General features: G+C 41.4%; 1 protein-coding gene across 4 annotated transcripts in view; it reads right to left on the reverse strand.

The window, feature by feature from the left end:
• ASAP1 (ArfGAP with SH3 domain, ankyrin repeat and PH domain 1) overlaps window positions 1-15,099 on the reverse strand; it is a 395,104-nt gene that overhangs the window by 99,081 nt on the left and 280,924 nt on the right. For all 4 annotated transcript variants that reach the window (XM_008001545.3, XM_008001541.3, XM_073018360.1 and 1 more), the window contains one exon: window positions 9,660-9,729. In XM_008001545.3, the coding sequence (XP_007999736.1) occupies window positions 9,660-9,729 (70 nt within the window). The remainder of the gene's footprint in view (window positions 1-9,659; window positions 9,730-15,099) is intronic.

Raw genomic sequence — 15,099 nt, forward strand, 5'->3', positions numbered from 1 at the left:
GTCCACATAACTGATACATAAAATTCTATTACTATAATTTTCCCTTTAGATTAAAGCAGTATTCCTTGTTAAAATGCAATCATCTCTGGGAGAGTTTCCCAATAAGTCACTAAGGTTCAAATAGAACATCAGATCCTGTCTAAGGTGGAAGCTCTACGGAAGTAAACTGAATGGGCATGGGCAATAGGCAGCGTGAGGAGGAGGAGTCTTGGGCACACAACCCTGGTGAATGTGAAGACACAGAGCATGCAAACAGAGGGACTCCAGGCACACAGGGGAGAATCAGAAAAGAGGTGAAAGAACTCAGTAACTGCGCACTTAAAATACTGAGACTGGCTTTGAAAGAAGCTTAGACCTGCCCACTGCTCTGCCTTTACTGTTTCATTTATTAAAAGGGTACTGAACTAGAAGAAAGAGGCGGTGAGAACTGACTTCAAACTGGCTTAAGTTCTGAGGTCCATAATCCAGTTCACAAAGTTGACAAATATCACTATCACTGGCTTCAGATTTCTGAGTAACACACCTCTATTCTAGCCTCTCTATATTTTAACAGTAGCAAACAATGGTGGAAGGACTCAGAGGGTCTCTGCTTTGGCTAAAGTTGAAGTTACCCGGTTAGCAATACTTGGGCTTCATCTCTAGATCAGTTAAATCGAAATCTCTGAGGGTGGAACCAGGTGATTCCAATGTACCGTCACGGATGAGAATCACTGGATTCATGTGGCCAACTGCAGCCCCCTCCAATCACCTGCAATGGTTCATTCAGATGCAAGTGATGAGAGTTTTCATTTGCCATCAACTATATACTGATGCTTCTAATATGTAATCTTGTGACTCTAATAGTGAAAAGAACCTCCACCAGGATTCAAATAGAGTAAACGTATCTGCTGCATGTATTATTTCGAAGAACGACCTGTAAGACTTCAGCAGATATATTTCTAAATTTATATTTTATAGAACTTGAACTTGGGAAGCCCTCTGGTAAACATTTGTCTTCAGGTTCTGCATTTGCAATGTGGAAGACAAAGATATTCCACAGTGACCCTTAGTTCTGGAAACAGCGCAGCTTATGTCATATGTCCAAATAACATTTTCTATACTGGAACAACTACATTTCTTTTGCCAGGGAACATGGTTGTGGAGAAGGTTCAACACCAGTGCCCTTGGACCTGCGGTTGCACTCCTTTTATTAGAGACACGGTCCTGCTATTTTGTCCAGGCTGGAGTGCAGTGGCTATTCACAGGTGCAATCATCACACACTGCAGCCTTGAACTCCTAGCCTCAAGTGACCCACTGGCCTCAGTCTCCCAAGTACCTTGGACTACAGGTGCACACAACCATGCCCCACTTGCAGATGTATTTTGAATTTTGTTCAGGAAAGTTAACATCTGGTCTTTTGTTTAAAAAAGCAAAGTGATGTTTGTGAATTCTGGTATCCAGAATATGTACATATCAACAGCTTTCAAAGAGTGTCTTATTTGAACCTCTGAACTCTTCACAGAGGGTATGGAAAGTGATATCATTTCCACCCTTATTCACTTCTCTTAGGTTCCACGAACATACTGTCCAGTCTCGTGATTTTGGCCCATTCTCCTCCCTCTAGTGGGGCTGCTCCTTGCCTAGCTTTATGCTAAACTATCAGAAAAGCCTTCCCTGACGACACTAAAGTAGCTGCTTTGTTTTCCGTTACAACCTTTTGCTCACTTCTTTTATGGGACTTATCCTTTGTTTATTCCAAGCTCCAGGAGGGCAGGGGCCACTAATTCATCACTGCTTCAATAGTACCTAGCCTAGAAAGGAATAAAAAAATTTTAATGGGCAGGACGCGGTGGCTCACACCTGTAATCCCAGCACTTTGGGAGGCCGAAGTGGGCGGATCATGATGTCAGAAGATCGAGATCATCCTGGCTAACACAGTGAAACCCCGACTCTACTAAAAATACAAAAATTAGCCGGGCGTGGTGGCGGGCGCCTGTATTCCCAGCTACTTGGGAGGCTGAGAAAGGAGGATGGCGTGAACCTGGGAGGTGGAGCTTTCAGTGAGCCGAGATTGCACCACTGCACTCTAGCCTGGGTGACAGAGTAAGACTCTGTCTCAAAAAAAAAAAAAAGTTATGGGTAAATTATGCCCATTTTATATCTGAGGAAAAACAAGGCTCCAAAGGCTTAACTAACTTATCCAAGGTCCTACAGTTTTTTTTCAGGGGTTTGAGCCTGGGTTTAACTGGTTCCAAAGTTCACCCATTTACAACTGACAGTGCTGTTTTCTAATCTGCTGGAGGGAAGAAAAATATTCTCATTCTCTTTTTAGTGACAATGAGGGTAAAGATGTGGAATCAGAGGACAGCCCAGGAGAGCTCCGAAGGTCAGTCACAGAAAACAAGGTTACTGAATACATTGCAAAGAAGAGAGCAATCCATTTTGCAGGTCTCTTCCTGTTTCCTGTATGTGCTTTCAGTGCTTCTTTTAAAGCCCTGGCAGCTGAATGTTATCTTCAGGGCTCTGGATAGGGCAATAGAACAACAGACTTTAGATCCAAAGATCCAAAGGAAAGGGAGAAGAGACACATCCAATTCTTGCTTTAGTGAAATGCCATGGAAGGTGACAGAGCTGCTGTTAATCCCTAACAGGCAGAAATTAAATTTCTATGAGAGAAGAGGTACCCCAAATGGGCTCTGTAAAGTGCAGTAATGAAAATAGCAATACAAAAGAATTCCAACGGCCAGGTGCGGCAGCTCACGTCTGTAATCCCAGAACTTTGGGAAGCTGAGGTGGGCGGATCACTTGAAGTCAGGAATTCCAGACCAGCCAGGCCAACGTGGTGAAACCCCGTCTCTACTAAAAAACTAGCTGGCTGTGAGCGGCGCATGTCTGTAGTCCGAGCTACTCAGGAGGCTGTGACATGAGAATTGCTTGAGCCCAGTGAGCCAAGATGGTGCCACTGCACTCCAGCCTGGGCAACAAAGGGAAATGCTGTCTCAAAAAAAAAAAAAAAAGAATTCCAATAAACCACAGTTTAAAATGGAAATAGTTATACATTAGAGAAGTAGTAATAATAATAGCTGACATTTATTGAGCACTAATTCTGCCCTACATTCTGTTCTAATTATTTACAATCAATAAACTCATTTAATCTTTACAATCACTTATGAATTAGGCCTTATTAATAGCCCCATTTTATTTAGATGGAAAATCCTCACTAGAGATTCAGTGTCAGGGTTGAAATTCAAGTCTAGGCAGTCTGGCTCCAGGGTTTCAGATGCTGTAACCCTACCTCAGCTCACTGAGATGACAACAGCTACTAAGTTTAAGGAACACTTATTGAGGTCCAGGTTCTACAAAGTTTTAAATGCATCATCTTATTTAATTCTCACAACATGGAAGACAGGTACAGTTATTCTGTTTTACAAATGAGTAGTATGAGTTAAGTAGCTTAATAAAAGGCACATACAATAAGATGCTGAATGGGCATTTACTGCAGATGGACTCAAAAGGATGAGGTCTGACTTTCCCTCTGTTTAAAATGATCAGCTCATCAAGCAGGTGGACACACACACATTATCCACCTAAGAGGTGGAACATCTAAAGAGGCTAGCTGGATTTCCAACCCTTTTGACTAAAACACCAGACCTTAATGAACTTCTGTGGGCTATTAAAAATACTGTTGGTGTTGGCTGATTGAGAGAGAAAAAAGTGACTATAAATAATTGCTGTAAGTGTTAATCATAAGGGCATCTGAAGACATCTGAAAGATGTAATATATTATTTAGGCAGTTTCAGATTCAAATATAAATTCTTAGAATACTTGCATTATCTTCATGACTAGTACCCTTCCTCCTCCCTTCCTGGAATCCCTTACAGCCTTCTCTACCCCAAGACCCCTGACTAATTCAAGGAGTATCAAGGTAAGGCCAAGGTAAGGAGTTCCACTGCAAAGAACTGTTATTCACGAAACTTTCAAAGACCTAACAACAACCTGGCATCTGAGGAAAAAAACCCTATGATACAGGAGAAAGAGTATAGGCTTTAAGCCTGGAAAACTGGTCCAGCTATTTACAAACTTCATGACCCTGAGCATGAGATTTAACCTCTCTGAGCTTCAACTATAAAATGCAGTCTCATTAGAAAAGTATTCATTGAGCACAAAGTATATGTCAGGCAATATGTTAGGTATTGAAAATTCAAAGCTGAGTAAGATGAGGTCCCTGCCTCCTAGGAACTTCCAGTATGGTGAGAAATGAAGATAGTGATGCCTATCTTTTAGGGCCATCTTGAAGATGAAGTGCAGGGTGCATTCTAAGTGCTCCACAAATGGTAGTTCTCTTTCTTTTTACAACCCATTATTTAAACAGAATGTGACACTGTGGTTAATAAATTCAGGGAGCAAGGTTTCTGAAGAACATAGCTGCTTATATTTTTGAAATTGATTTTTCAAGATTACTACAATAAATATGTCAACTATAATTCCTATACTTTCTGTTGTAATTTGTTTTATGATATTTATTTATATTATAATGCTTTTAGTTAGAAAAAGCAAATAATTCAAAACTATAGAAATTAAAGTAGTTTAGTGGCTTCATATAAGCTTTATACTTAAGTTTTGAGGCTGACTAAAATTTTTTTTCTTGAGACAGGGCTTGGCTCTGTTGCCCAGGTTGGAGTGCAGTGGCGCAATCTTGGCTCACTGCGGCCTCTGCCTCCCAGGTTCAAGCAATCCTCCCACTTCACAGCCTCCCAAGTAGCTGGGACTACAGGTGTACACCATCATGCCCAGCTAATTTTTGCCTTTTTTTTTTCTTTTTGTAGAGATGGGGTTTCACCATGTTGCCCAGGCTGGTCTCGAACTCCTGGGCTCAAGTGATCCACCTGTCTCAGCCTCCCAAATTGAGCATTAGCCACCATGCCTGGCCTGAGGCTAAGTGAAATGTTTGCCAAAGATTTGCTGGAACTGGTATTTTGAAATGAAAGCATCTTATACTACATTTAGAACATACTAGATAGTTCATAGTTGGAAGCTGCTATCATTAATATTACTACTGTTATAGCAAATTCAGAGATTCACACTGAATTTGGTTCCCACAGTGCTGCATTACTTTGAATAGTCGGTAAAAAAAACTTATGTCTTAACAGATACACGAAAAGCAAAGAATTTATGAATGAAATCTTCTAAGGATGGGCTGCCAATTTTTCAGGTGTACAAAGAAACGTATTTCTCCTTAGAATAGTAAGCTGGGGAGATGAATCACCTCTGGTGCAGACCTTGCTTGGGTGGTCAAGCCAACAAACCCTGCACCATTAATCTAAATGAGTACTTGGCCCTCTCCTGAATCACTCTGATAAGAACAATTTGCAAAGGTGACACTGATGAGGGCCTTCAAACCAAAGAATTTTCATGTGTCCCAAACACCTCAAGTTTTCTTTTATTATTATTATTATTATACTTTAAGTTCTACGGTACATGTGCATAACGTGCAGGTTTGTTACATATGTATACTTGTGCCATGTTGCTGTGCTGCACCCATCAACTCGTCAGCACCCATCAACTCGTCATTTACATCAGGTATAACTCCCAATGCAATCCCTCCCCGCTCCCCCCTCCCCATGATAGGTCCCAGTGTGTGATGTTCCCCTTCCCGAGTCCAAGTGATCTCATTGTTCAGTTCCCACCTATGAGTGAGAACATGCGGTGTTTGGTTTTCTGTTCTTGTGATAGTTTGCTAAGAATGATGGTTTCCAGCTGCATCCATGTACCTACAAAGGACACAAACTCATCCTTTTTTATGGCTGCATAGTATTCCATGGTGTATATGTGCCACATTTTCTTAACCCAGTCTGTCACTGATGGACATTTGGGTCGATTCCAAGTCTTTGCTATTGTGAATAGTGCCGCAATAAACATACGTGTGCATGTGTCTTTATAGCAGCATGATTTATAATCCTTTGGGTATATACCCAGTAATGGGATGGCTGGGTCATATGGTACATCTAGTTCTAGATCCTTGAGGAATCGCCATACTGTTTTCCATAATGGTTGAACTAGTTTACAATCCCACCAACAGTGTAAAAGTGTTCCTATTTCTCCACATCCTCTCCAGCACCTGTTGTTTCCTGACTTTTTAATGATCGCCATTCTAACTGGTGTGAGATGGTATCTCATTGTGGTTTTGATTTGCATTTCTCTGATGGCCAGTGATGATGAGCATTTTTTCATGTGTCTGTTGGCTGTATGAATGTCTTCTTTTGAGAAATGTCTGTTCATATCCTTTGCCCACTTTTTAATGGGGTTGTTTTTTTCTTGTAAATTTGTTTGAGTTCTTTGTAGGTTCTGGATATTAGCCCTTTGTCAGATGAGTAGATTGCAAAAATGTTCTCCCATTCTGTAGGTTGCCTGTTCACTCTGATGGTAGTTTCTTTTGCTGTGCAGAAGCTCTTTAGTTTAATCAGATCCCATTTGTCAATTTTGGCTTTTGCTGCCGTTGCTTTTGGTGTTTTAGACATGAAGTCTTTGCCCATGCCTATGTCCTGAAAGGTACTACTTAGGTTTTCCTCTAGGGTTTTTATAACACCTCAAGTTTTCTGACAACAAAGGCTCTTCTCCCCACTTTTTCAAAGAAGCCCTTTATGTTTTTCTCAGAAAACTGCTGGCCTTGATTTTCAACCTAATTCTAATCAATGGTGTTTGCAAAGTCAGGAAAAGCCAGCTAAAACTGGCTAGAGACCTTTTTGTGGGAGCAGCAATGTGATTATGAGTGATGTAACTGGCAGCAAAAAAGGTCTGGGCCAAAGCCAATGAAAAGTGGGGAATAGAATAACAAAAACAGCAGGAGAGAATCAGAAGTTAGGAGAGTAAGCCATTTCCCTCCAGGCTGCTCTGGGGGTAGGAGAGTGCTGATGTTTGTAGCAGGAGGGTCTGCTTGTCAACAGATTTCAGTATTGTCAGCAACATCCAATAAACTAACAGTAATAGCACTAATAACTGTTAACAGAATGGCCACACATGGCATGCCATCTCACTAAATCCTCATATAATCTTTATGCGTTAAATATTTTTCTCAAGGTCACAAAGTAAATGGCAAAGTTGGCATTCAGACTCAAATCAGACAGATGCCATAGTCCATTATCTTAGCCACTAAACAATGTGGGTGATGTGAGACTTGTTGTTAATTCGAGACTTAAGAATGCATATAAACAGTTGGTTTGGCCACAACAACGTGTTTTGGCAGGAATAAAAATAGGACGGGAAAGGGAACTTATTTTATTTTTAGCAAATTTCCCAAGGTCATATAACTACTAAGCAGTGCCACTGATTCACTTCATCAACTATATGATCTCCCATCACTCTGCACTGCCTCCCACAGCAGATTCCTAAGAAAAGCAAACAGATACAACATGATAAAGCCATTATATAACTTCTCAAAATGCCTAGTGAGGACTGTTACAGCCTGACAAATCCAAGGGGAGAGCTGTGCAGCAGAAGGTAGAGAGTTAGGGTACACATGGTAACTCTGGCCAGGTGCAGTGGCTCATGCCTGTAATCCCAGCACTTTGGGAGGCCGAGGTGGGTGAATCACTTAAGCCCAGGGGTTCGAGACCAGCCTGGGCAACATAGCAAAACCCCTGCCTCCACAAAAAAATACCAAAATTAGCTAGGCGTGGTGAAGTGTGCCTGTATTCCCAGCTGCTTAGGAGGCTGAGATGGGAGGATGGCTTGGGCCCAGGATGCAGAGGTTGCAGTAAGCCAAGATCATTGCTACTGCACTCCAGCCTGGGTGACAGAGCCAGATCCTGTCTTAAACAAAACAAAAAAAACCAAAAAGATAGTAACTGACTAAAAACTCACCATCTACATAGCCAAAGGATCAGAAATATTCACTCTGGTATACACAGGTGACTGTGTATGGAATTAAATATAAGAAAGTAAAAATTATCTAATTTTTCATCCATGCATCTTTGATGCCTACACCAGAACATGGCAGAATGGAAGCTTAACAAAAGATTGCTGAAGAAGGGCTGGGCGTGGTGGCTCACACCTGTAATCCCAGCACTTTGGAAGGCCGAAGCGGGCAGATCACAAGGTCAGGAATTTGAGATCAGCCTGGCCAATATGATGAAACCCTGTCTCTACTAAAAATACAAAAATTAGCCAGGTGTGGTGGTGGGCACCTGTAGTCACAGCTACTCAGGAGGCTGAGGCAGGAGAATAGCTTGAACCCGGGAGATGGAGGTTGCAGTGAGCCAAGATTGTGCCACTGCACTCCAGTCTGGGCGAAAGAGCAAGACTGCATCTCAAAAAAAAAAAAAAAAAAAAAAAAAAGATTGCTGAAGAAATGAATCATTGTTAGACAGCCTCAATCATAATTACAGACAGATCCAAGTCTGTGGACAGGATTTCTGACATCAGATGGGTAGCCGGACACAACTGGCATGACAGCTAAAAATCTCAGCTGGGCTGTTTGAGGGTAACTGAAGACCTCTGAGGAATTCCTCCGAAGAATCACTGAAAGTGTGCTGTGAGGGGCAAGGGACAGAGATGATGCAGCTGCTCAAGTTTCATAAAGGACAACAATCTTTAAGATGTGGGCAGTCATTTACCACAAAGGACTGGGCCACAAGTGTGTACTAAGAGCCTTCTGTATGTCAAGTTTTGTGTGAGAGGCTGAAGACAGAAAGAAGAACAGGACTAGGTAGGTGCCCAAGGGGGTGTTTACAGTGTAGTAAGATGATGGGTTCTGCAGGAAGAGACAGAAGGGCCACAAGGACTAATGTCAGACAGACACCCGAGTTTGAACTTCCAATTCTGTGAGTTACTAGCCAAATTATAGTTGTTCTTTGTGCTTCAGTTTCTTCATCTGTAAAATGAAGGTTATCATACCACATGGGTTGTCGGGAGGATTAAGTGAAATAAAGTTTATGAAGGTAAGTGGTACTTCCTTTCCTGCCTGATAGATATCTAAAGTCAGCTGTAAGTCATACAAAATTGCCAACATAATAAACACTCATCTCTCATTTCCACTATTCTGTTGGCAATTCATTAAGCAGTGGCCCAAGGACATCACTTGGCACAGCATACTGTAATTTAATGAGTTTTTAAAATCGAAACTGAGATTACTGGGTTAAACAGCAAGCACATTAAAAAAGTCTCGGCATATACTTTGCCATTTCCATTCCCGCTTGGTACATTTTCCACTACAATCTCCGCATTTTTAAGAATTGAAAAGAGTTTTCTGTTGGTTTAAAAAGGGCAAAACTTACTGTGTGCTTCTTTGACTACCACCAAGGTTTTTACATCTACTGTTATGTTTCCTACATTATTTTTACATGCAAAGAACAGCCTCTGTCATCTTTATAATTCAAAAACCTAGGTTTTTCAGAACAACCAATATTTCCCAAAAGATAAGATTACAAAATCAAAATACCTTATTCATTTTCAGAGAGTAAAAATACAAGTGTCTAGTGATGCCAAAGAATGATGCCGACCACCACAGGACAAGACAAAACCTTTTTTTTTTTGGTAAAGGGTTATCAGCAAAGATCTGACCCAAATGCATAAATATATTTGCGCAAATTTTTACTGCTGAGTACATAATCGTGTTTGCTTTCTGGCCTACGAGGCCAGAAAACCTAACAATGGGCAAGGTAAATTAAGAAACATACTTACTGTGGCATGTGAGATAGTCAGAATCCCATTCTTGACAGAACACTTCCTCCTCTGCCATACTTTCCGGATCCTAAGGAGGAAGTCAAACACAACTAGATATAGTATCTGATTCACTCTGGGACATGCAAGGATAGAGTATGATACATAATAATAACTACAAAATAACTTCCCCAAACCAAAAAATCCAACCCCCAAAACAAAACCCTGGTTGCCTTTTATTATCCCAGGTGGACGGTAATTCACACAGGTAGCCATGTACAAGGATGCTCATTACAGCACTGCTTTTTAAATTTTTTTTTGAGACGGAGTCTTGCTCTGTTGCCCAAGCTAGAATGGTGCAGTGGCATGATCTTGGCTCACTGCAACCTTATCTCCCGGGTTCAAGTGATTCTCCTACCTCAGCCTCCTGAGTAGCTGGGATTACAGGCTCCTGGCACTGCGCCTGGCTAAGTTTTGTACTGGTAGTAGAGATGGGATTTCACCATCTTGGCCAGGCTGGTCTCGAACTCCTGACCTTGTGATCCACCAGCCTTGGCCTCCCAAAGTGCTGGGATTACAGGTGTGAGCCACTGCACCCGGCCAGTGCTGCTTTTTAAATACACACATATATATATATATTTTTGAGACAGGTTCTTGCTCTGGAGGCTAGAGTACAGTGGCACAATCGCAGCTCACTGCAGCCTTGACCTCCCAGGCTCATCTGATCCTCCCACCTCAACCTCCAGAGTACCTGGGACCACAGGCACACCCCACTATGCCTGGCTAATTTTTATATTTTTTTGTAGAGACAAGGTTTTGCTGTGTTGCCCAGAATGGTCTCAAACTCCTGGGCTAAAGTGATCTGCCTGCCTTGCCTTCCCAGGGTGCTGAAATTACAGGTGTGAGCCACCATGACCGGCCGTAGCACTGCTTTGGACAGTAAAAATGGGAAATAGAAACAATAATAATCTAACCGCAGGAGACTCAATCAATGAATTATAGGTACTACACTGATATCATAATAACTCCTCTCTACGAAGGAGACCCTACCTGTTAGGGGTGGTGTTAATAAGTAGTTTTCAACCATATCTGTGAATCTTTCAAAAGAGTGTTCAATTGATTACTTCTGTTATTAATAATTGACTTTTAAAAATTAAGAAAGTGGCTGGGCACGGTGGCTCATGCCCGTAATCCCAGCACTCTGGGAGGCTGAGGTGGGAGGACTGCTTGAGCCTAGAAGTTGAAGACCAGCCTGGGCAACATAGGGAGATACCATATCTACAAAAAATAAAAAGTAAAATTAAAGGAACTCAAGAAGTCTGCCATGCAAGGAGCGAGGGGTGAACTGCCTCAGGATGTACAGGACGAGCTTAGCCAGGGCTCAAGAATGCATCATCATCATTTTTGGTAACTCATACACCACCCCTTTAGGCATCTTCCAGAGACAGAATGGTCCTTCAGAGCCACGAGCAAAAACTGTTCATGATTTGCATAGGGAAGTAAATGGTGACCCAAACCATTCCCAAATAGTTACAAGTGATACACATTTTGAAAAATGTGATTTGATGATATTGAAGGATAAAAAAAGCCGAAGAGAACTAATTCAAACTTGGAAGAGGCGTGTGTGTGTGAAGCTCCAGGCACAGGCAAAAGACTGCATGTGTGGCAGATCTGCGTGAGTGCAGGTAGGTGCAAATGCACTAGTTGAGACTACTTCCATCAGATAAGAAGAAACGGGCAGGGAACAGTGATTCCCTAGGCTGGAAGAAAGTTTTGAAGGCCTTCTGTTGCCGTGGAAACAAATGACATCAGGAGACCACTGTAGCCTTTCCCAGGCATTTAAAACAGTATCATCTTGTATTTTTCTTTTCCTTCTTAAATTAGTTCTCTAAGAAAGCTGCCACAACACAAATTTAAAACCATCTCTAAACACAAATAATACTGTGTATTTAACTGCTAGAAGCACAGTTTGTTCTAAAGCATGCTTCACAGAGGGAAGTAGGAATTTGACACCATCTAACCAAATGCAAATTGAACATACTGTATTCAAAATGCTAGCCTTGCTCAGGAGGTAATTTAACTACTAATTGATAAACCATCCTCAAATTAGAGCTAAATCACATACTTTCTTCTAGAAGTACTGACCAAGGAAATGTCTGATTAGAGGTAGCATCTCTCAACTAATCAGAGCCACATTTGGTTAATGTGACCAACTCTCTGCAAGGAGTTTTGCATCCATCTTACTCTCACAAGAGCCTGCTAACATAGGTGAGGCATCCTTGTACACACTTAAGCCAAAACCAGTGTCATCCTAAATATCACTCAATTCAACAATCAAACTATTCAACCTTCAGGAATAGTTTAAAGCCTCAGTTTATCCATTTTATTAAGTCTTTACTCGTTAGTTTTACTTACACATGTATGTTATGGAAGCACAACACACACACACACACACACAAACCCTTCTCTTGTGCTGCTAATAAAGCCAAGGAAAGTAACACAGAAGCATTATTCTGGGTTGACAGAGATTGTGACTGAGGAACTTTCAGATTGCCAGAGGAAAGGGAACAATCTTGAGATATCTCCTGGCACAGCTGAGAGCAGTATTGCCTGATCTTTTTTTGTGCGTGAGAGACAGGGTGTCACTTTGTAACCCAGGCGAGAGTGCAGTGGTGTGATCATGGCTCACTGTAGCCTTGACCTCCTAGGCTCAAGCGATCCTCCCACCTTGGCCTCCTGAGTAGCTGGGTCTACAGGCATGTGCACTACGCCTGGATAAATTTTGTAGAGATAGGGTTTTGCCATGTCGCCCAGGCTGGTGGGCTCAAGTGATCCACCTGTCTCGGCCTCCTAAAGTGTTGTGATTATAGGCATGAGCCACCGCACCCAGCCAGCACCTGATCTTTGTGAACATTTTGATAGCTTCTATTCCCAAGACTTCCATGGACTAGACTGAATTACTGTGATCTCCCCCGCTCTGTAATGAAAGCTTTACAAATGCTCCAGTCTGCATAGCTCCTGAATGGACATACCAAGAACTCATGCCATCTGGTGCTCACAGACAGTGCCACACACAATTACTGATTACGCCATGCTAGAATCTTACAATTCCAGAAAAGAAGATTCTACCAGAAAATGGTCTCGTATAAATAGATAGTTCCAACTTTGATGCCAGATCACTTGAGCTTTGATCTCAGCACGATCTCTAGCTATGTGACTTTGCCCATGTTATTTGACTTCTTGGAGACTCACTTTCCTTCTCTGTATTATGAAGACAATAACGCCCACCTTCGTACATATAATGAGAAAATATAATAAAGCAATTGCTCCTTTGCCTCTCAATAATTGCCTCTAGTCCATAAAGTTTTTAAAAATTATTTTTTAAAATTTTAAATTGTTTTTCAAATTGTGTAATAATCCTTTAAGTAATAAAGAGCATTCCAAAGCTAGGGTCAAAAATTACTAATGCAAATAATACTTCAGAGAAAAACCACAGGACATATCAGTGGTCATTGTTTGCAAAAGAGTCTGTTTTCATGTATAAGCATTTCAATTTTTTACTCTTCCACAGAAGTCACAAGCAACTCCCGGTTATTAGTGCTCATCTTTGCTATCTGTGCAATTATTAAGGAGGTGGAACCACCTGACTTCCAACCTCCTTTCCAACTCTATGATCCAGCAGCTCTGTCTGTATCTCTTTCCAACAGACTGCAGTCAAAGTGAGGGTGAGGACCATATCTCATTTATGTTTCACCTCTAGCATCTAGCAGGCTGCCTCATACACCAGAGTATTTCATATATGTGTATGGAATGAGTACATGAAGGAAGAGACCAAAAGTCAAGGGGGTGAATTTGTGCCAGTTAACATCTTGCATATCCTTGGAGTGATCAACAGCAGCAGTGGTCCCTTTGAAAAACAAAGGGGAGATAACCCTGGCATTAAGTCAGAAGACCCAGTACAAATTTGGGTGTTCATACTTACTGCCTGTTTGATCTCAGTCAAATTATTTAATCTCTCTGTAAAAGGTGTTAAATGAGACGAGTGAGCAGGTACTTGGGCATGTGGCTGGCTTACACAGGGGCTCTCAAGATGATAATTTACTTGAACACTTTAGGGTTTGAACTATACAACACTTATGAAAAGACTGTTGATCTTCCTTGGATATACAGATTGTAACCACTTCACTTAAAATTAGGCAATTCTAATTTCAAGAAGGACATTGTGATTTCGGGTGAGCAGTGTTAAAAAATGACTTTTATACTTTTGCTTCAATAGATATGTAATAGTACACTGTTGCTCATAACGGAACACAATATTAACTTTCCGTTTGATGATAGAACAACAGGTCACCACATTTCCAAGAGATGTCTATACCACAGATGGTCAGGGAAGAACAAGGAGTTGAGCCTGAGGCTTTTCAGCAAGATAAACTATGGAATTTACAATTTATGTACACTTGATCTCATGCAGTTTGGACTAGCATTTGGTCACTATTCTAGAGCCCAGTTTTAAGCTGTGAATTGTTAGTTGGTATTTCTTTTCTCCTTTTACTTTCACAGCAGGATTAAGCTAACTGATTCTACAATGAGCCAGACGCTGTACTAGGGATGCTTTTCTTTCTCTATATCCCATATCAGCAAGTCCTGTTGGCCCTACCTCCATTATCCACAATTGACCACTTCTTACCCTCTCTTCTGCAGTTCCCCTGGCCTCACCATCAGCTCCCATCTAGGTTTCTGAGGCAGACCTCCCTCTAACTGGTCTCCTTGTTTCTGTGCTTTCACCCTCCATGACTGTGCTTCACTTGGTAGTCAGAGAGAACCTTCCAAAACATGTCGGATTATGTCACTCTTCTGCTCAAAACCCACTAATGATTCCTCATCTCACGGAGTGGTTCCCTGTCCCTCTGACCTTAACTCCTATGACCTCCTGGCTTGCTCACTACTCTAGCTACACTGAACACTCAGGTATTTGTCACCATGAGATGCATGCTCCTGACTCTCCATCTTCTCCCAAGTATCTGTGTAGATTTCTCTCACTTCCTTTGCTCAAACATCAACTCAATAAAGTTTTCCCTAACCACCTGTATGATAGCAAGAACCACTGCCATCCCTCACACCACCTGCATCTCTTGCTTGATCTTTCTCCATAGCACTAATTACCATCTGATCTACCATATATTGAGTATTTTTTGTCTCCTTTCTTCCTTAGAATGTCAGCTCTATCAGGACCAGATTTTCTTTTGTTCAATGCTGTATGCTCCATCTTTGTAGGGCCTAGAAGAGTGAGTCCTAGACATACAGTAGGACTCAAAATATCTCTGTTGAATGCATGAATAATAAGCAAAACAGTCAATGACCCCAGAAATTCAGAAGAGAAATATTTATAATTTTAACAAACAAATTACAATAAAAAATGTACATGTCTCAGATTAAACCAAGGAGTACATATCCACAAGTA

Source organism: Chlorocebus sabaeus, chromosome 8 (genome assembly GCF_047675955.1).
Source record: "Chlorocebus sabaeus isolate Y175 chromosome 8, mChlSab1.0.hap1, whole genome shotgun sequence".
Lineage (NCBI taxonomy): Eukaryota > Metazoa > Chordata > Mammalia > Primates > Cercopithecidae > Chlorocebus > Chlorocebus sabaeus.